At 38.4% G+C, this 22506-nt stretch overlaps 1 protein-coding gene across 1 annotated transcript in view; it reads left to right on the top strand.

Annotated features, from left to right (window-relative positions):
• Window positions 1-22506, top strand: part of LOC138849362 (uncharacterized) — a 128312-nt gene that overhangs the window by 37685 nt on the left and 68121 nt on the right. The window contains exons 3-4 of the mRNA XM_089331397.1: window positions 11605-11695; window positions 17636-17764. Coding sequence (XP_089187523.1) covers window positions 11605-11695; window positions 17636-17764 — 220 coding nt within the window. The remainder of the gene's footprint in view (window positions 1-11604; window positions 11696-17635; window positions 17765-22506) is intronic.

The following is a 22506-nucleotide window of genomic DNA, read 5'->3' as shown; positions in this document are numbered from 1 at the left end:
TTGGGCTAATAATTCTCTCAAAATGATTTGTAAACATTCTAACAAACCATGAAATACACAGTTGGTAGTTATGATAATCATCATAGGTGCCAGATTTCTTCAAATAGAAATAAAAAGTTTGAGAGATCTATAAATGTTACATATTTTCCAGAAATGAATATTTGAGTAATAATGGTAAATGTCATATTTTTAAAAGAAGCTTAATTATATAAAAGTTTGTCATTATTTAGAGAAGAAACTTTTTCATTTGATTAACAATTACAAGTTTTTAGTCAAATTAGCAAAATACTATACCAGAGACCCTTGATAATATATAATCTTGAAAAGTACATAATTACATGAAAGTCATGCTCACAGGAGCGAATTTGTAGGTAAAAGCACATTATGTTAATGCTCAACACTGACATTTTGAAAGAAAACCTCCCAAATGGTGTGTGAGGCATGTCTTATCTTTAGATTAATGTGTGATATGAAAGCAGGGGCAGAAATGTCTTTCAAGTGTGAAAATAGAATCCTTTCCTGGTATGTAGCATTCTGCCATAATGTGAGAACAAAGTAGGTTTTTTGTAGTATATAAAATATAACTTCAAAAATAAGATGTTTGGAATAGACAAAAAGAAAAAAGATAATACAAGTATGAAATAGCTTTTATGTAAATATTATTATTAATTTTAAAGACAAGACAGGACTTGTTTCTTTAGAGTAAAGATAATTTTTGTAATCAAAATAATATCGTATTTGACAAAATATTTGGAGGTTGCCATATAAACAGATGAAAATCCCTGTGAAATACTGGATAAGTTCAGAACACAGCTGTTAAAATCTTCAGTGTTTCTAAGCGTTGGTCTTTTTACTCCTACTTATTTATGCATAATCATCTATATGATACTATTGCATTAAGATAGGGACTTAGACAACCATAATAGAGTCCAAATTCTTGAGAATTCTATTCTATTAGCCTAGAAAATAGATGGCACATAGAGACGCATGACTGAACTATCCATTGGAGAAGCAGGATGTTGCTGGCTCTCCCTAATTTAGGGATTGCTTTGAAATGCTGCATAGGTGCTAGTGGCAAACTTAATGAACAATCTGCACTTTTCTACCACTAAGACAAATCATATGTATATTTGAGAAGTAATTTTGCTAGATTTAACAAATAAAATGCAAAGAACCCAGTTAAACTCAAGTTTCAATAAACATTTTAAAAATACTATGGAGAGGCCAGCGCCATGGCTCACTTGGTTAATCCTCTGCCTGCGGCGCTGGCATCCCATTTGGGCGCTGGGTTCTAGTCCCAGTTGCTCCTCTTCCAGTCCAGCTCTCTGCTGTGGCCCGGGAAGGCAGTAGAAGATGGTCCAGGTGCTTGGGCCCCTGCACCCGCATGGGAGACCAGGAGGAAGCACCTGGCTCCTGGCTTCGGATCAGCACAGCGCCAGCCATAGTGGCTCTGTCTCTCTCTCTCACTAACTCTATCTGTCAAATAAATAAAAAAATCATATGGAAATATAGCCTATGGAAATATGTAATATAGGATAAGATTACCACAGATTCAAATAAAAAAAAAAGATTACCACACATAATACTTACATAAATGTTACTTGTACTTCATCTTTATATGTGTTGAGTGCCCTGTATTTTATCCCACAATTCTATAAAGGAGCATCTTCCAGGTTAAGGCTTTTATGCTTAGTAGCATCCACAGGAGTAGCAGCAGTTGCTGCACCAGCTATGATAGCAACAGCAGTAAAAACAAACAAACAAACAAACAAACAACTATTTATCAAGTGCATCCTCTGCACTGTGTTCATTTTCTCACTTATCATTCCCACAGCCCTCTGTGTAAGTACTTTATAGATGAATAATTTAGCATTATTGCCTGGCACAAAGTCACCACTAGTATCTATGCTTATGATCCTTGGATTTGAATTATGGCCCGTATATTTTCAGAGCCCAAGATCTTAGACAATTTGCTCTGATGTCCTAGATGTGATGTTAATCTGTGTCACCTTGAGCCGTGCTAGGTGCCTGAGCTTTGAAGTGGCCTTCTTGCATTCTGTTCTAACTCTTGTCAACACAACTGAGGGTGACCGGACCTCTGTCACTCAGAAACAAAATGCTGAGCATCGTACACAGAGCAAGGTGTTTGTCAGGAGAGTTCAGGGCCATTGCAAATGTCAGGCACTCACAAACATTAGCTGACTTTTTTGGTGGCAATTGTGAAAAAATGTGATAAGGGTTGCAGAGGCAGTAAGTTCCTACAAAACAATGAAAATCCATATCCTCTGATTCTCAATAGTAGATAAACAAGAAGTCATCAACTTCATTCCAGTATTCTGCATGTGTTGAAAAAACTCACCAGTAGAACACTTAATAATGTCCACTACTGTTTTCAGAGGGTAAATAAATGCAAAATACAGTGCTAAATCATCTGCCACACACTTCTTTGATTAAACTAATCAAAATTATCTAGCCTGTGATTAATTTAATGACAAATTATTTTTTAATGTTCATAAATTATGAATTTATATGCATTTTCACTCTTGATAGTCCAATTTTGAGTACACTATTTTCAGAGAAACATTTATTATTAAGTTAATGACTGAATAAGTCTTTGTACATAATAACTTAGACATCAGCTTTTAATAACTAATGTCTTATACTATGAACCTGTCACAGCTATCAAATTCGCAGAGTAGTAGTAATGCAAAAGTGAAAATGAATTGGAAGTAGCTCTGATAATTCTTAATCTTTGCTGAGTTTCACCGTTTAGCCAATAAAATACAGGTGGAAGAGAAAATAGTATGACAGTATAATTAATGGATTGCTAAAACACTAAGGGTGAAATTGCCAAACTTATCATTGAGATAGTTCAAATTAAAATGAAGCTGAACAATATCTAAAACCAATGTATATATCTTAGTTATTTATCCCAAATAATTTAACTACATTTTAAAAAATTTATTATTAGGTAAATGCCTCAAATGTTGCTGCAGAGTATTTTCATGGTAATTTATTGCTGCCAACTCCAGTAAATTTTGAATAAGATGTCAATAAGTTTAATTGCAAACTCCTACCATCCCACCCCCACTTTCTGCAACAGTGTAGAAATGTCAACATAAATCCCAGAGGAAAGAGTAAAATACATTTCTTGTCTATTGGAAATTCAAAGGTCATAGTTAGGGAGTTTAGGGGCTTCTTTTTTACAAATAATTTTATAAAGTAGAGGAAAAGAAAAATGAATATACGTATGGTCTGCTTAAAAGAAACAAAACATACCTGTGCATGTGTCGGGATATTTTCCTTAAGAATTCTGAACAATGTGTTTAGCAACAAAGGTAATTCTTTGTGTGTTACAAAATGTAGTGCATTCTTAATTTGAAATACAATTTTTTAACTTTCATTTAGTAAATATAAATTTCCAAAGTACAGTTTATGGATTACAATGGCTTCCCCCCCCCATAACTTCCCTCCCACTCACACCCCTCCCATCTCCCACTCCCTCTCCCATCCCATTCACATCAAGATTCATTTTCAATTCTCTTTATATACAGAAGATCGATTTAGTATATGTTAAGTACAGATTTCATCAGTTTGCATCCACACAGAATATAAAGTGTAAAATACTGTTTCAGTACTAGTTATAGCATTACTTCACATTGGACAACACATTAAGGACAGAGATCCCACATGAGGAGTAAGTACACAGTGACTCCTGTTGTTGACTTAGCAATTTGACACTCTTGTTTATGGCGTCAGTAATCTCCCTAGGCTCTAGTCATGAGTTTCCAAGGCTATGGAAGCCTTTTGAGTTCACTGACTTTGATCTTATTCAGACAAGGTCATAGTCAAAGTGGAAGTTCTCTCCTCCCTTCAGAGAAAGGTACCTCCTTCTTTGATGGCCCCATTCTTTCTACTGCACTGATCCGAAGCCAGGAGCCAGGAGCTTCTTTCTGGTTTCCCATGTGGGTGCAGGGGCCCGAGCACCTGTGCCATCCTCCACTGCCCTCCCAGGCCACAGCAGAGAGTTGGACTGGAAGAGAACAACTGGGACTAGAACTGATGCCCATATGGGATGCTGGCGCTGCAGGCAGAATATTAACCAAGTGAGCTACAGCGCTGGCCTCAAGTAAATAAATCTTAAAAAAAAAGTTGCAGTAAATTTTTAATGATGATACATTTTGTACAATCCCCTATTCTTTCATGACAATTATTCAAGAAAATATATAATTATTATCTTTTGTTATGGTAAAGTTATGCCACAGTTAAACAGCAGGTGAATATTTGCCAAGTGAAAGGAATAAAGAAGGCATCACCTGGATTGAGCAGTATGACTTAATGTTAAATATTATTGATGCAAGTTACAACCTCTCAGATATCATGCCTCATTAAACAAAGTCATGATTAGTGTAATGCCTTTTGTTACATCCTGAAGAAAGTAGCTTTTCAATCTGCTGCTCTACCTTAGTTTCTTAATAAAATTGTATTTCATGTTGGAATGATGGCAGATGTCCTAAACAGCACTCTGGCCTCAGAATCAGCCCTGAAGGCATTCGGATCTGGCTGAAGAGCCCATGAGAGTATTTTAGGCATGGAAAGCCAAGACACTCTGGTAAAAAAAAAAGAGGACCTAAATGAAATATCTCTGTGAGTGAGATCCCAGTTGAAAGAATGGGCCTTCAAAGAAGGAGGTACCCTTCTCTGAAGGGAGGAGAGAACTTCCACTTTGATTATGGCCTTTTCTAAATAAGATGGAAGTTGGCAAACTCAAAAGGCTTCCATAGCCTTGGCAACTCATGAATGCTATCCTGGCTTCCCACTTGGATTGGCAGGGAATCAGGTATTTTAGTAGTCACCTGTTGCATTCCAGGCACAAATGCAGGGAGCTGGAAAGGAAGTGGAGTAGCCAAGACTCTACCTGGCACTCCGATATGGGATGCAGGCATCCCAAACAGAGGTTTAGTCTACTGTGCCACATCAAGCCCAGAAGTCTTATTTTTTATCACTCTAGAAGAAAATGGTGTTGATACCATGTTCTCTCCAGTTTTGAGGAAAACTGAAGAGGAAATAGATGTATGAATATCTGAGAAATATTCAGATGTTGTTTTACAGGTAAAGCCATATCTTGGTATCCGTGGAGGTTTTGTTTCAGAACCCAGAAAACATAAAACCATGGATGCTCAAGTTTTTTTTTTTTAATAAAACATGGAGTAACATTTACATAAAACCTATTGCTTACAATGTCCAATACAAAATAAAGGCTAAGGAAATTGTTGTTATAATGTATTGTTTAGGGAACAATGACAAGGAAAGAATGTACATGTTTAATATGGATGCATTTTTTCAAGTATTTTTGATCCAGGTTCGCTTGAATCTATGAATGTGGAACCACAGATATGGAAATCCAGCTAGAATCATCATGAATAGGCAATGACATCTTGTAGCATTCTTCTGTGCTCTTTCCCTAGGCATTTCTCACCCCAAACTTTCCAGTTGTCAGGTTGAGTGGGAGACCAAAGTTTTCTAGATTGAACTACACATGAAAATGTCAGAGTTGACCTGGGGGTTTTGTAAATGTCTAAGAGATGGACACAATAGAGGGCATGAGGAGGAGAATGTGAGACATTCAGCAATTGAAGTTACTATTACATCATAAATGAAGGGAAAAATAAAAACTGCTGGTCTCCAGAATCAAAGCTATGTTTGCCTAAATTCAGACTTAAGGCTAATATCATGAATGTGATTTATTTCAAGAGATTCAGTATGGTTTCTGTTTTTATCAGTTACTCATTATTATAAAAGGCAATAATAAATGACACAAAGCCAAATCTTTTATGATATATAGTCTTTATACAGAAATTCTTCCTCAGGCAGAAATAAAAGAAAAATAGGATGTCAGTCACCCTAATGGAGAGAGGGTGTCCTGATGCAGTGTCACTTCGCTGCTCTCCTGTATCAAACCTTCCTGCAAGTTTTCTGTTTCATTCTGAATGCCTCATGTGCATTTATTTGGACGGACTGGAAGCTAACAGGGTAGTAACAAAGACAATTTGCTATGCTTCTCTTTACTTCCCAAGAAGAGATATATAACATATTCTAACTCAGAAATACTTCTTCCTTTCTCTTTATTCCATTGCCCCTTCCTTTACTTTCGTTCTTCACCTAAAATATTTCTTAATACTAAATCATCTCAGAATTATTGTATTAATTGTAACATAATGAACACTTCTCCAAATGACAGCACTCTTCCCACTCCTACACACTTTTCCCACGAATTCCCTGCAAAACAGTTGCCCAAGAGTATTTATGCCTATGCCAGAAAGTGACCCATAAAAATCAAGGTCTCAATACACAGGCAGTTTTCTTGTACTATATTTAGAAGTATGAATGAGGCCATTGCCATGGCTCACTAGGCTGATCCTCTGCCTGCGGCGCTGGCACCCCAGGTTCTAGTCCCGGTTGGGGTGCTGGTTCTGATGGGGTTGCTCCTCTTCCAGTCCAGCTCTCTGCTGTGGCCTGGAAAGGCAGTGGAGGATGGCCCAAGTGCTTGGGCCCTGCACCCGCATGGGAGACCAGAAGGAAGCGCCTGGCTCCTGGCTTCGGATTGGCACAGCGCGCCAGCCTTAGCAGTCATTTTGGGGGTGAACCAATGAAGAAAGACCTTTATCTCTGTCTTTCTCGCTTGCTGTCTAACTCTGCCTGCCAAAAACAAAAAACAAAAAGAAGAAGAAGAAGTAGGAATTAGAAATTTATGTGAAGGTGGAACACACATATTTTGTGAGCTAGTTGCATTTTTAAATTGAAAGGACATGTCTTACCACATAGTAAATATCTGTTAAAAACTTTAAATGACCCGTGTTCAGGAACTAAAAAGTGTCAATTTTAGAATCCAATTTTTAACAAGTTTCTCCCCATAAAAAAGAATGAATTCCTGGAATTTTTTTGTCAACAAAATGGATTTAATTGGAGAACATTACACTTAGTGAAATAAGCAGACCCAAAAAGACAAATATTTTTCTCTGATTTGTGATAGCTAATATATAGTGTACAAAACAAAGCCTTAATGTATATGAGAGAAATTGACATCTTGAAATTTGATTATTAACAACTGTTGTCTATCTTTCTGAGGAACAGTGGTCTGCCTACATTTTACTTGTTGAACTTGTCATTGCTAGCAACAGTAATCTTGTGATTATAAAGCAAATTGAAAGTGTGTTATCTCAAAAGATTACAAGAAAAAAAGGAAGAAGGAGGGAGGGAGGAGAGTATCATTATATTCTGTGAATCACACCTGTGATATTAATAAAAAATATTAGAAGCAAAAAATTCAAAAAACCATCATAATATTAAAAACAAAATAAAAATTCAGTTGATCTGTTTTCATTGGGCCAAGTTTTCTGATGATTAAAAACATTAGTTTTTTAAAATTATACTCCCTAATTTAACAGCTATAAAAGATGTATCTAGTGGTTTGGAGAGATTGGTGCCTGTTGAGTGACAGTTACCTACTGAATAGAGGTATACATCATCTCTTAACATGATATCACTCAAACTTTAATCCCAACTATTTTGTAAGATGTGGTCTATGTTTTAAATAGTCATTGAACTTTTTTTGTTTCCAATCTGTGTGTGGAAAACTGAAATATTGTGTTAGTGTTCTCATGTACCCAGTTTCAACCTTGTATTTACTCACTCTTAAGAGAAAATCCTTTTGAACTACACTATGAAGAAGGTTCCTGTGTGTCATAATTTTTCCATTTCCATTTCAACAACCTGGAAAATATTAATATAAATCAATCAGGAAAAAAACATTTGTTGTACTGGTCCAAAAACATTGCCTTTTCTATTGCTAACTCTCTCAGGCTGTGTCAATGTTTTTCTCATAAGTGCTATTTCTTAATAAAACAAATATAGTGAGTTATCTATTGCTATCTAGCAACATCATCATTAAGTTAGTAGCTTAAAACAGTGTACATTCATCATGTCATAGTTCCTTTGGTTAAGAACCCAAGTCCTCCACTTCAGGGTCCCTCGAAGGCTACAGTGGAGGTATCCACTAGGGTTGCAGTCGCCACTGAAGTTCACCTGAGGAAAGATCTGCCTGGAAGCTCTTATCATTGTTAGTTGCATGTAGCTCTTTATAGGATGTTGGCCTGAGATCACCCTCAGTTTTTGTTGTTTTTTTCTAAGTCCAGAGAGAAAAAACTCCTTGCAAGATGTAGGTTGTAGTCCACTATAATATAATCACAAATGCCATTCTTGCTGAATTATGTTGTCTAAAATCATCCAGTCATGGTTTCTACCAGCACTCAAAAGTGGAAAATCACATAAGTTCTTCAATACCAGGAAATGGGAGTCATAGAGACCATTAGAATCTCTCTACCATGGCAGGCAATAAACTTAAGAAAACAATTTTGGGGAACGCTTCCTTAATCATATTTTTAATATTTTATTTCAAAATTATTCTTTTACTCACTTTAAAAAACTCAAATATATAAAGCTAAGAATCACAAAAGCTATGTTAAAATTTTATAGCGATAACCCAAAATGACCTAACATTTCTTTATACTCAGAACAGTGAAAGGAAACCCTCAGTCAAGAATGTTGATAGATTATAGCCAATGTTCCAAGTAAACTTCCATCAACAATCAACCAACCAGCTGATGCACAGAAGGTTTAACATGTTTGGAATTTATCAGGAGGAGTATTGTGAAATACTGTTGGTAACTACTTTGCTGAAGCTCGGCTGTGCTACATGTGTGGTGACCACTCAAACCACAGTGTCATGGCATGCTTAGACTTGGAAGGATTCAGTGCAGTGCATAGTAGCAGCAGGGATGAGGTTAGAATAAAGAACATGAATCCTGGTATTTATGTGAAAATTGCAAAGATAATTTTTCCTAAGAGCTTGGACAAGGATTTTGAAATTCTGCTTGTCAAATAAATTCACTATAACCTGAAAGGATCAGTAAATATGTTGGATGACAGACGGTATCTCAGAAGGGATGAGGTGACTTTCAATTCCAGATCTAGCATTTACTAGGCATATTCCCACAGCGCTACCTCCTTCTGTAAATTTAAGATATTACTGATCACACATGGCAGTGAAATGGCACCATGAAAGTCACCTAACAGAGTGCCTGGAACACAAATTTAATTAACAATAATGGTATTTATAGACTACTTTTCATAAGCTGGTCACTGAGCTATATTGTTCCCTTGTGAAAAATATTATTTCAATTCCTTCAGGAAACCAAAAATCAAAGTGTTACGTATTAAGATGGGATATAACAAATTAACATTTAACAGAAATTAACCTAAAGTTTTCACTTGTATCCCCAAAGAGGAGTCTGGATGCCAAAAGATATGGTTTAGTAGAATATGTGGAAAATGTAATCTTTAACTGTCCATGACCTGCATGTGATTGGGTTACCACAAAACAGCTAATCTTTTTAGGTGACTTTAATAGAAGTAGAAGGGCAAGACCAAAGGAAATGATTGGATCTTTGTACCCAACATCAATCAGATCTCACTGAGAAACTGGTGTTCTGTTTTGCAGGCCAATTCCACACAGAATATTTAGCCAAAGTACAGTACCAGATTGATATAAACCCTCAAAACTGTACTATTTGTGGAATGACTAAAAGATCTGATTGGAAAACACATAATCATATTTGCCTTCAAATATCTGTCAGATTATCCCATGAAGGAAGCAGACACTTGACCTGTGGTGTCCCATAGAGTGTTAATAAAATTGCCCAAAAATGGTCAGCCTTGGAAATTAGAAAATATCAAACCACTGGCTCTGTAATCAAATGTCATGGGTAGTTTACGATCATATAACATATCATACCTCTTTCCGAGTTCACATTTAAGCTCTTCTTTTTGTTATTTTGTATTTTCACCATATTCTCTTGGTATAGATTTTTTTTTTGACAGGAAGAGTTATACAGAAAGAGAGAGAGAGACAGAGAGAAAGGTCTTCCTTTTTCCGTTGGTTCACCCCCCAAATGGCCAGTACGGCCGGCACACTGCGCCAATCTGAAGCCAGGAGCCAGGCACTTCCTCCTGATCTCCCATGCAGGTACAGGGCCCAAGCACTTGGGCCATCCTCCACCGCCTTCCTGGGCCACAGCAGAGAGCTGGACTGGAAGAGGAGGAACCCCAGCAGAACCAGCACCCCAACCAGGACTAGAACCTGGGGTGCCAACGCCACAGGTAGAGGATTAGAATAGTGAGCCAGGACGCCGGACTAGTATAGATTTTTTTAAACAAAAATATTGCTTGAGACTTATTGGTAATTTTGTCTTTTGGTTAGTGTCCTTAATCATTCCCATAATACACTGAGGTATTAGCTTTCAAGCACCTCCCTTGTCTCATTGTTTCTCTCTTCTCCTTTATAACCTTCACTTAGATAACTACCATATTAGATATTTTTATTCCATTTTGGGTGTTTTTCTTTTTTTATTTTCAGCTGACTCTAAACTTTTCACCCAGGCTTTTTCTAATGAATTTCAGTTCCTTGAGATCACTTAGAGGTTGATTAAATATTCTATCTTTTTATGGATTAATTTATAAAATGTGTTTATGTGATTCCAGAGTCTTCTGCTTTGAATATTACTTATGAGCTTTTATATAAACTGTTTGATACAATTTGGAAGATCATGTATACAGGCAACAAGGTTATGATCCCTTTAAGTAATTTAGGATAGCAAGCATTTGAATATCACTAAAATATTGCATCAGTTTCAAGAAATCAGTTATTTTTTAAATTTTAAAATTATGTTCCATATTTTGTATTTTAGATGCATATTTCTCTTCTTATCCTTCATTTTTCATATTTAAAAATATTCAACCAGGGGCCGCCATGGCTCACTTGGTTAATCCTCCGTCTGTGGTGCTGGCATCCCATATGGGCACTGGGTTCTGGTCCCAGCTGCTCCTCTTCCAGTCTAGCTCTGTGTTGTGGCCCAGGAGAGCAGTGGAGGATGGCCCAAGTGCTTGGGCCCCTCTACCCACATGGGATACCAGGAGGAAGCACCTGGCTCCTGGCTTCAGATGGGCATAGCTCCGGCTGTAGCAGCCATTTTGGTGGTGAACCAATGGAAGGAAGACCTTTCTCTCTGTCTTTCTCTCTCACTGTCTATAACTCTATCTGTCAAATAAATTAAAAAAATATTCAACCAACTTTTCTGATATACCTACTTTGTACCTAAAGTAGATTTTTTAATTTTTTAATTTATCATTTTTAAAAAGTTTTATTTATTTATTTTTTTGAAAGGCAGAGTAAGAGTGAGAACTAGAGTGGGAGAAGAGTGAGATTTTTATGTCTGCAGCTTCCATACCAAAATGCCCACTATAGAGATGACTTGGCCAGGTGTCTACCAGTAGTCAGGACCCTCATCTAGTCTCTCATTTAGGGTGCAGGGTTCCAAGTACTTGAGCCATCAACTATGGCCTCCTTTATGCACTGCAGAGGAAGCACAGCTGGCAGCCAAACTCAGGCACTTGGTTAGGCAATGTGGGCATCCAAACTGGCAGCTTAACAGCTATGTCACAACACCTACTGCTAGAGTAGAATGTTAAGCACATTTAATTTATTAGTTATTTTCCAAAAACACTAGAAGTTCTTACAGCAAATAAACTCAAAGTAGTATTATTCCTTTTACATGCATCTTTAGGATTCATAAAACAGGTAAGAGAAATATGTAATGATTTCTGTATGGTTATATTCTTTTGATGAACCTCTAAATGATAAATAAAGTAAAATCTTTATTAAATTTATGCCAACAGTCAACTTTTTGTTTGAACAAAATGAATCTGGATGAATGCTATTAAGCTTTTTGGAATACTCAAGCGAGATGTTTTTGGTTTGTTTTGTTTTCATTTTTTCAGTGATGTGCTGGATGTTGGAGTGTATCCAGGATATTAAAAATGCAATTTTTGCTTTAGTTGATATTTCTCTGTGAACTTATTGTGAACTTCTTTTGACAAAAATCTTTTATAGTTTCTGCATTTGTTCAGAGAGATTTGAATTACTACCCAGATCAATGGCTATATAATTGTGGGTTATAAACATGTGATGCATTGTAGATTTTTTAAAGAATCAGTAAATTCATAGATGAATCAGTACAAAAGTTCTAGAGAAGAAGAAATGATACTCTCAAAAATTAGAATAGGACAGATTTGAGGGTTGACATAAAAATAATTTATCTAAAGAAAATTCGTATTGGAGCAGCCTTTCTAAATTTTCCCATCTCCTTTAGAGAGGTTATTTTCCAAAAGTTAAAATATTGATGTAAACACTGAGAAGCCTTATTATAGCATTTGTAGTAGGATGGCTTAATATAATGTTTGCTTGTATGTCTTTCAATCTTTATATTATAATTATTTAATGAGATCCTTTCATTTGCCTGTTACGAGTACCTGATTCAAAATGGCTAAAGAACATTAACCAAGGATAACTTCAGTCTCAGGCAAGGTGCAGACTTGGTCATCAGGGTTTATCTCTCTAGTGATGTTTCAGTACTGTGTCTTCTGTACCGCCTTTCCTTTGGACAAGCATTTTGCGCATGGCAGTCCCTAGGAGCTACAGACTTACCACAGGCAAAAGAGAACACTTCCAGCCCAGTAGAGCCAACAGAAATCTCACAGTGTACACTGTTGCATATACCAGAATCCTTGGCTTGTGACAAACCAGTCACTATGATTGGAGGGGCCACACTGAATGGCCAGACTTCATGAACATTTATCCCAATCAAGGTTGGGCTGGGTACCAGGACAGACCAGCCCACCTAGATACATTGACGAGAAATGAGTAGAGAGATTTCTCCCAAAGCAAAGCTATGGTCACTAAGCAGGTAAAAACCGTAGAAGTCAAAGAACATGTGATGTAGCATAATGTAATACATACACAAAACAAAGCCTTTAAAAATAGGCCCCCTGAATGCTCCAAATAAACTACAGAAGATTCGATGTTTTGAGGAAATAAATATTTTTGTTCTCTTGGCTCATCAAACCTGCCTAAACCTGGTAATTTCCTGATTGCAAGATTTGAAGATAACTAGAACAAATAGAAATTCACCCAGAAGAAATCTATAACAGGGCTGGTGTTCTGGCTCAGCGGGTTAAGCTGTCAGCTGCAATACTCTGGTTCAAGTCCTGACTTCTGCATTTCAAATTCAGCACCCAGCTAATGTACCTGGGAGAGCAGTGGAAGGTGGCCCAAATACGTTGACTCCTGCAACACATGTGAGATATCCAGCTGAATTTCCAGATTCATAGTTTCAGACTGGCCCAGCCCCAGCTGTTGTGGCCATTTGGGGAGTGATTCAGAAAGATTCCCTCTCTCTCTCTCCATTCTGCTGCACGTGTGTGTCTTCCTCTGTAACTTTGCCTTTCAAATGATTTTATTTATACTTCATTAACTACTCTTTTTTTTACAAAAGATTAAACTTATTTGAAAGCCCCATGGTTTCAGCCATATAAGGAGGACTGTGGATGTCAGTGGTGGCAGTCTGCTTCCTCAAACGTGAACTGTGAACCTCCAAAACCATGAGCCAAAATTAATCTCCTTCTTTTATAAGAAGATTATCTTAGGTATTTTGTTTTAGTAATGAAAAGCAGCTCACTAATAAACTTTTTGCTCAGGAATAAAAGGAAAATGAGTTCTGATGACCCTGAACACACAGAAGTGTGAGCTGTGCTCTAGACATGATCTATGTTGTTATGTCTGTATTCATCAAACTGACAGATTAACCCATGCAGGGAAAGAAAATGACTCCTTTCAAACAAAACATTTACAAATGGGTCACTATAAAAATATGTCTCAGAATAGTAATAGAAAATTAATTAAAAGTAATAAGATCTCAAAAACAAATTAATAGAAATATGTCTACTATAACAACATTTAAATATGAAATTATTTTAAAAAGCATTAAAATTCCAAAATGTTTCTAGGTTTAATAACCTTTTTTATTAAAAATTTTAAAAAATAAACATAGGCAATGTCTTCCATTAATTTTGAAACTGCACTGCTCATTTTCTAAAGGTCAAGTTATACATTTGAGGCACAGAGTGGGTTCAGGCAGTGGTAGGACTGGAAGTCTCACAAGTTTCAGTACTTGGCAAAGGCCATCGATTTACTCACATGACTATCCACCAATCCCTTTGTACCCACAACTCTCTACTCCAGCAGCACCACAAATTACCCAGGGCTCTGTTCTGATGCATCTGCCTCCTTTGTGCAGACCACCCCTAATAGGCCAGCACAAATTATTATAATAGAAGGAATTTCATCTAGTCAGTAGTTCACTAGACCAAATCGAAATCATCTGACTGAGTCCATAATAATTGCCAATTTACAATGGATAGGGTAAACCAGATCACCACACAACTAACTGCATGAAGAGCTGTCTTTTAAAGAAATCACGTATGTTTAGCAGTTTATAGCCTTGTACCTTCATATAGAATTTTCAGTTTAGCAGTAAGAAAAAAAAATAGGAAAGAAGATAATGTTAAAAGTGAGGAAAAGTTCATGTTCTTAAACTGAGAACAATGAAATAATTTTCAGGCATAAAGGAGATTCTGATATTCTCCTACAAACAGGGCACTAAAGGCCATGGCTTTTATTGCAATGCAGTTTTTGCCCACCCAGGGCAAGTTACCAGATGACGATGTGACTCCTGGTCAGAGAAGCACAAGTGAGCTCACTGTTAATTTCAACAGACACCATAACAGAAAACAAAGACTCCGAGACTGAAACCTTGTCAGTTAGAATGTAAATGAATCCTGCAACAGAAAACACTGTTCTGTATCCAGAAGCCAAAGTCGTCATGAAAGGCCCTGTGAATGGCTGTCCGTAAGAGCTCCCGGAGAGCCAGGGCATGGGGGAGAGGAGGTGGAGGCAGTAGATGCCCTAAATTAGCGGAGACAAAGTGCATGACATGCTATGCAGTTTAGAAGGATTTAGAAGACTAGCAAGGTATTTATTTTTATTTTTATTTTTCTCTATGTTGTTTAATATTTTAATTTGCAGGAGACTTAAAAAGGAGACATAGAGTTGGGGTAACATGATGACTCTGTTAGCTGTTTCCAGCAGAGCTGTGAGAAGCATCTTCTAGTGTCATTGCTATAAAACTGCCCTGGAGTTCTTATCTTCAGTGCCTTCAAAGTGAGGTGATATAGGATTCTGGATCTGACAAGAAAGCTCTCTGTAGTACCCGAGAAAACAGTTTCCATGATGGGGCCCTAACTAACGGGATGCATATAGAGTGAAAGCTAACATACTGAAAAGCTGGCTTTGCTGGCTGGGTAGTAAGCAGAATTTGAAACTTGGAAGGTAACATGTCAGAGGGGAATATGAGGAATGGAAACTGGGTAGCACACTGAAGTAGAGCCCTGCTTATCTGCCGGAAAGATTCCTTTCCTAGCTCTGCTATGCTTCCTTGGGAAAATAGTTACTTGGAACATTGGAGAAGTGCTTTTCCCTATTGTAGTTAGAGAAACAGAAACCTAAGCATTGCTATTAGCTTATTATAGTTGGATGTCTATACCAAGCAGCTGTTTAAAATATATATATTTTTCCCTGCTGGGATTAGTAACAATGGGATCACTGATCCACAGTTCTCAGATGTCCAAATCTATTCCTCACCCCACCTCTCTCACACCCAAAGTTAGTAAAAAAAAAAGCCTGCATCAGTAGTTTCTGCCTCATCCCTTCTTCCTTGTAATACAGAATATACTCATGGAACATCCCACAGCTATTTTTATTTAACTGTTGTTTAAATTATTCAAGTTTCATGTATGTCATATATACATATATATGTATATATATTTCATGTATATTAGATAGATAGATAGATAGATAGATAGATAGATTTAGGAACATAGTGACACTTTCCCTATTACCCTCCCTCTCACCCATGCTCCAACCCTGCCTCCTCCTCTCTCTTACATTCCCATTCTTAATTCTCACAGATATATTTTCAGTTTACTTACTGATCATATAGTTAGCCCTAACTAAGTAAGAGTTTAACAAATAGTATGAAAAAAAAAAAAAACACTGTTCCTCAACTGAAGAGACAAGGGCTGTGAACAATTGAATCTCAATTTCACTATTTCACTCCAATCAGGTACTCTATTAGTTACCTTGGATCAGGAAAAACATATGCTATCTCTTTGGTACTCATTTATTTCAACAATTATAATGGTTTCCAGTTGCATCAGTCCTGTTGCAAAACACAGTATTTCTTTTTTTTTAACAGCTAAGAAGTACTCCATAATATGTATATATATACACATCTCCAACACAGTTTTTAAGTTTTCTATTTTCTTCCTGTTTTATTTATTTATTTGTTTGTTTGTTTTTTGTTTTTGTTTTTTGTCTGACTATAAGATTTCCAAAGATTTGTGTTCTGGTTTGGATATTCTTTCTTCTACATCATCACTCTGCTATTAAGGCTTTCCATCATATTTTTGATTTGATCTATTGAATTCTTCATTTCTAATATTTCATTTTGATTTCTCCCTAAAATCTCAATTTCATGGAAAAATTTTCATTCATGTCATGTATGGTTTTAATTCATGAATTTGCTTCTGATTGCTTTTGAGTAATCCTATGATTAAGTTTTTGAATTCCATTTCCAGCATATCCTCAGTCTCTTCATATTCACAGTCTAATATTGAAATGTGCTGTGTTCCTTTGGGGGGATCAGTTGTCTTCCTGATTCTTGTTACTTGAAATTTGACATTTATTTTTAAGCATTTGTGGAGTTGATTTTTTTTCCTCTAGTGGCTTTTATCTTTGAGCTATGCCTCTGTGGATTAGTGGAATATATGTACTTTCAGTGAATACCAAGAGGTGTGTGGTGGGTGTGGCCAGGGAGCTCTGGTCAATGCATCAGGGTGGGGCAAATACCCAGGGTAACACCCAAGTTGGGAGTGGGAGATCTGAATGGGAGATCTGAATGGGAGATCTGAATGCCACTGTATGAACTACACAAATGATCCGTGCAGTCCTCACCGTGAGCACACTTTCTTCTGCAATGACTTGCTCTAGGCAACCAAGGAGCCACAAGCATGTGGAACCACCTCTATTGATTGCCCAGAGAACCAGCACCTTTGTTGTAACCACTGATTCCCCACAGTCTGAGCACGCAAGGCTCCCATAGTTGCTGGGTATAGAGTTCTCTCTGCCCTGCCAGCCTGTCCAGTCAACAGAGATGTTACTGGGAGGCTCATATGTGTCACTGCCCTCCGTGGTTGCCCAGCCACCTCCCAGCCAGGCTCACAGTCAATGGGGTCTGCAGATTGTTCCATGCACTAGAATCTCTGGATCACACATGTACACAAGTCACTGGCTGAATGTTGCTCTTCCCCTGCCACTGCCACCAGTACTGCTGAGAAGACGGTGTCCTATCTAATCCAATCACCGAGCTTGTGCACAAAGAATTCTGCAGCTCCCGGCCAAACCCAGAATGTGCCTTCCTTTCTCAGCCAGGCAGCAGGCACTGTTGTGGGGAAGTTGGGGCAAGATAAACGTGCTCCCTCTACTTCCACTGGGTAAACATACACCTGCTAGCAACTGCTAGCCCCCAGGGCTCCAGTCCAAACTCATGCTCTGCTCTCCCTCCAGCTATATCATCACGGGTTGCTGCAGTCCGGTCTCACCTCCGTCTCCAAGCTGCCATCAGCTCCAGTTCCTGGCTGCTGTAGCTGTGCGTTGTGTTCATGTTCGTGCTGTGTGTCCGCACCCTGCACAGAGGTCCATGGCATTCTTCTTCCTCTTATAGGTTTTTCTTTCTTGTGGGTTTTTCTTTCCAATTCTCCTCTAAAGTTGTACTTCTTATACATACATATATGTATATGTATATATATATACACACACACACACACATATATACATATATTTACTGTTTATACCTAGCCTAGTATAGTGTGTCATTCCCTAATCAACCATCTTGGAATCAGCCCAAAAGCATTTCCATCCCACAACTCTTACATACATATTTTTTTCTACTCCAGGGACAACTGATGCAACATCTATCACTCTTCTGTGGTTTTTCTCCTAGGACTGCAAATATGCTTAGATGAAACCCATGGGTTTCTGTCTACTATTCACACCACAAGTGAATTGTATTCATTCAAAGATAAATCGCTTTCTCCTGTCTTAGGCCAGTTTAGAACATCTTAGAACAGATAGTAATCATGAGGCATGGACCGTGGTGGAAAGAGAAACACTTGACTGAGGTTTTGAGGTCATGAACTTACATATAGCAATGCTCTAGAATGGAAATTCGGAGTAGTGGCAGGGTCTGGACAAGTGGAGGTCTCACCACGAAGTGAGGAGGATTCTTGAAAAGTACAAAGGGAACCCTTACTTTTAATTCAATTTTCTCTGTAAATTTATAAAGGATTGGGCCCATCTCAGCTCCAGATCATCATCATGTGAGACCAGGAAAGATGGTGATGAGTTAGTAGTTTGAAATTATATGTACTATGCTAAATTCTATGTGTTGTATTTTAAAACATGAGAGCAAGAAATATTTGGGACATAAGCATCACATGAAAAGCCAATTGAATGTTTATTTCCTGAGAAGTACATCTAGGGCCTAAGCTAATGTTTTGACTGAGTCATTGCTGTACCCAAGGCCTTCAGCTCAATTGCTCAAGATGTTTTCTTGGCCAGAGTTCAGCCTACAAAAATTGTTACAATTTGTGCCTCTTAGAATAACTGTTGTGGCACGATGCTTCTTGATGTTTGTTCTTAATGATATTTCTTGGGCTCTTAAGAGAGTTCTCTGCCTTTTACCTTTCTAAAATCAGTAGTGGTAAACTAAAGCATGTGTGACAGCATTTACTTTCTTCACAATTGACACAGCATCACTATTTTATGGTTCTGAGAGCAAGATAAGACTTCTAAATTGAAAATATCATCAAATTCCAGCCTGATCATTAAGGTATATAACTTGTGACAAGTTAGCTTTCTGGGCCTCAGTTTTCTCATCTGTAAAATGGATATGATTAATACCTGCCTCAAGCATATTTTAAGACATTTAACACAACAAATAATTAAGAAGTAATAAAATATCTATTGCTATTAGCTATTTGCTTGGATCATTGGTGCCTGTATTTTCCCTTTGTACACTATGTGGTTTAAGATCTTGAAACTGGAAAAGGCCTCAAATGGCCTAACTACAAAATCTCTCAATCTACTTCTATGAAGAAATCAAGATTAATGTAAAAAATAAACAGATGGGAAACTAGCATCTACTGAACTCTTAACAAACACTTTGTTGTATTCCCATGAGCTCAGTCTTACTGCTGGATAAATAGAGTTAAGGAAGAAAGGTAGAGTGTGCATGAATATGGGTGTGTATTCATGGCAGAATGAAGATTTTAATCCAGTAAGTCTGATGTGAATCTTGTCTCAATCAGTTCAGGAGGCCACTGTTACTGACTGGGTGGCTTAAGTGGCAAACTTTCATTGCTCACAGTCTGGAGGTTGGGAGTTCCAAGCTCAAGGTACTGTGGGATCTTGTGACTGGTAAGGGCCCCTCTTACTGATGGCTGTCTTCTCATTGTAACCTCAAGTGAATGAGGATGGGGGAAGAAAAAGACAGAGTTGAGAGGTAGGGGAAGAAAGGGGTGGAAAGGAAGAAGGGGACACACACAGAGGGAAAGAGACAGAGAAATAGAGAAAGGGGGACTGAAAAAGGAAGGAAGAAGGGAAGAAGAGAGGGCCAATTGAAGGGGGGGAGAGACTCTTGCATTTTACTTCCATGACCCACTTACCTTCCAGAGGTCTCCTCCTTAGATACCACTTCATACTGGTTGTTAGGATTTCAACAGGGAATTTTGGAGCTAAACTAACATTCAGCCTATAATGGAACTCTGTGTTCTCATCACTACACCAAATATCTTTTCAGGAACCATAAAAACAAAAATAATATAAAGAACTATTACATTTTTGAGCAACTTCCCAGGTTCTTTCAAATTATTTCCCATGATGTGGGAGGCATATCTTCTAATGTTCCTAGGCATTTTTAACTATAGGGTAAAAGTAGAAAAGCAAGAGAAAGGGGTAATATAAAATCCATGAGGGCAGAATTCAATAATGTATAATCCCGGTCGGGGCGCCGGATTCTGTCTCGGTTGCCCCTCTTCCAGGCCAGCTCTCTGCTGTGGCCAGGGAGTGTAGTGGAGGATGGCCCAAGTGCTTGGGCCCTGCACCCCATGGGAGACCAGGATAAGTACCAGGCTCCTGCCATCGGATCAGCGCAGTGTGCCGGCCTCAGCGCGCCGGCCGCGGTGGCCATTGGAGGGTGAACCAAAGGCAAAGGAAGACCTTTCTCTCTGTCTCTCTCTCTGTCCACTCTGCCTGTCAAAAAAAAAAAAAAAAAAAAAAAAAGAAAGAAAGAAAGAAAAAAAAAAGAAAGAAGAAAAGCCATTTTCACTCAGGTCGTTAACTTTTGCCTTGAGGCTGCTGAAATGAAGAAGCCACAGACTGGAATTGGGACCCTGTAGCTTTCATCCGTCCATTCACTAAATATTTGCAATATCCAGCACTGCAGGGCTTACACAGCAAGTAAGATGTGGTGTCTGCCTTCCCAGGACATTCTTTAGAAAGAAAATAGAGTAGACTGATAAGGTTTTTTTGAGTACTTGTCATGCACGCAGTCCCTTCTGGAGGACACAGTGTGGATATAAGAGCAATATGTTCTACAGGTTAGCCTTTGGAAGTATGCTAAGTAGAAGAGCGCAGCACTGTGCATTTGAGGTTGCAAGAGATCTCATGGGTGGTCTCTTCATTTTTTTTTTTTTTTTTTGACAGGCAGAGTGGACAGTGAGAGAGAGACAGAGAGAAAGGTCTTCCTTTTGCCATTGGTTCACCCTCCGATGGAGGCTGGGGCATCGTGCTGATCCGAAGCCAGGAGCCAGGTGCTTATCCTGGTCTCCCATGCGGGTGCAGGGCCCAAGCACTTGGGCCATCCTCCACTGCACTCCCTGGCCATAGTAGAGAGCTGGCCTGGAAGAGGGGCAACCGGGACAGAATCCTGCACCCCGACCGGGACTAGAACCCGGTGTGCCAGCACCACAGGCGGAGGATTAGCCTATTGAGCCACAGCGCCGGCCCTCATGGGTGGTCTCTTGTCACGGCTGTGCTCCCTGCTGGCCAAGAAGAAATTGAAACCTGTCACAAAGCACAATGGACTCCAGGAGCTCTTCTTGGTGCTCACCTCTCTGGCTGAAATACCACTGTTCCATCTCACAATGGATTTGTACTCTCTCTGGAGAACCCCATTCTCAGTCCCATGCAAGTCTGGAGCTTCCTTCATTGGGCTGTGTCTAGCTTCGCCTTTGCTTTCCTGGCCTTTGGTGTCTGTGCCCTATCTTTGAGTACCCACAGCCCTTCTGGGCACTCGGTGTCAAAGCACCAAAGAAGTTGACAATGTTGTCCCTTTCTCTTCCCCTGGACTGCAAGCTCCATTAGTACAGGAACTTCTGTGTGCCACCGTCTTTGGACTCCAAGAGTTTAGAAGGGCTCTTTAAATATTAGTTCAACTTCTCAGAGATAAGCTCATTAATAAAGTGTAGGGGGCATAAGGTACATCTTACCAGATGAGTTCAAGTTAATAAAGATGATGGAGCGGGAATTTGGGTGCAGCCTAAGAAAGCCTGAAAGGTGAAGCCATGTTCAGGCAAGAGCAGTTTGGCTGGAGCAGGGCATTAAGTGGAGAATAGCTTTCAAAAGCACAGAGAGCCTCATTTAGGAGGGTTTTAATATCATAAGAGCATCTTACTTTAAATGAATTTGATCTCATTCAATTTTTCATACTCACTAACATTTTATGTGCTCAGAGATAACTTAGGAGTTGTTAGAGGACTTGCAATAATAATGCTGCTGATCACATATAAACTTAATTAATAACCAACATCTTAGAGAAAGAGATCAGATAACTCTTCACAAAAATGGATTATAAGCTTCATAATTTACCAGACAATGTAAAAAGCAAGAAATTCTCAGGTTAAGGTCTCCAGGGCAACACAGTTTGACTATATGCCAAGGAGAAGTTAGTTCTCTGATGGTAAAACAATTGTCCAAAGGTATCTTAGACATCCTGAGACTCTTGTTCACAAAGTAACCTAGAGTTTCCTAATATTTCAATTGTAGCTGGACAAGCAATGATTGACAGTATTTTAAGTTTAACATCATTTATAGATATACATTTCATTCAAGTGACATTTTTGCTATGATACATATTTACAACATCTTGTACATCACTTGCTATTTTTATTGGTCAATAGTATAGCTCTAACAATTCCTGAGTTAGTGGGTTACCTGGAGAAGGATAGAGACAGTTATTCTGCCAATTGTGTGTACGTGTTGCTCATGTCACCTGTATGTGTCAGTCTAAGAGATTCACAACTAGTTAATTCGGTTATGGGGTATGCTATTCTGTACACTCCCTCTCCATGCAGTCTCTCTTTATTTAACATAAGCCC

The sequence above is a fragment of the Oryctolagus cuniculus genome, chromosome 4 (assembly GCF_051225735.1).
Source record: "Oryctolagus cuniculus isolate XC-2025 breed Fujian yellow rabbit chromosome 4, ASM5122573v1, whole genome shotgun sequence".
Lineage (NCBI taxonomy): Eukaryota > Metazoa > Chordata > Mammalia > Lagomorpha > Leporidae > Oryctolagus > Oryctolagus cuniculus.
This window is presented reverse-complemented; position numbering and strand designations above follow the sequence as displayed.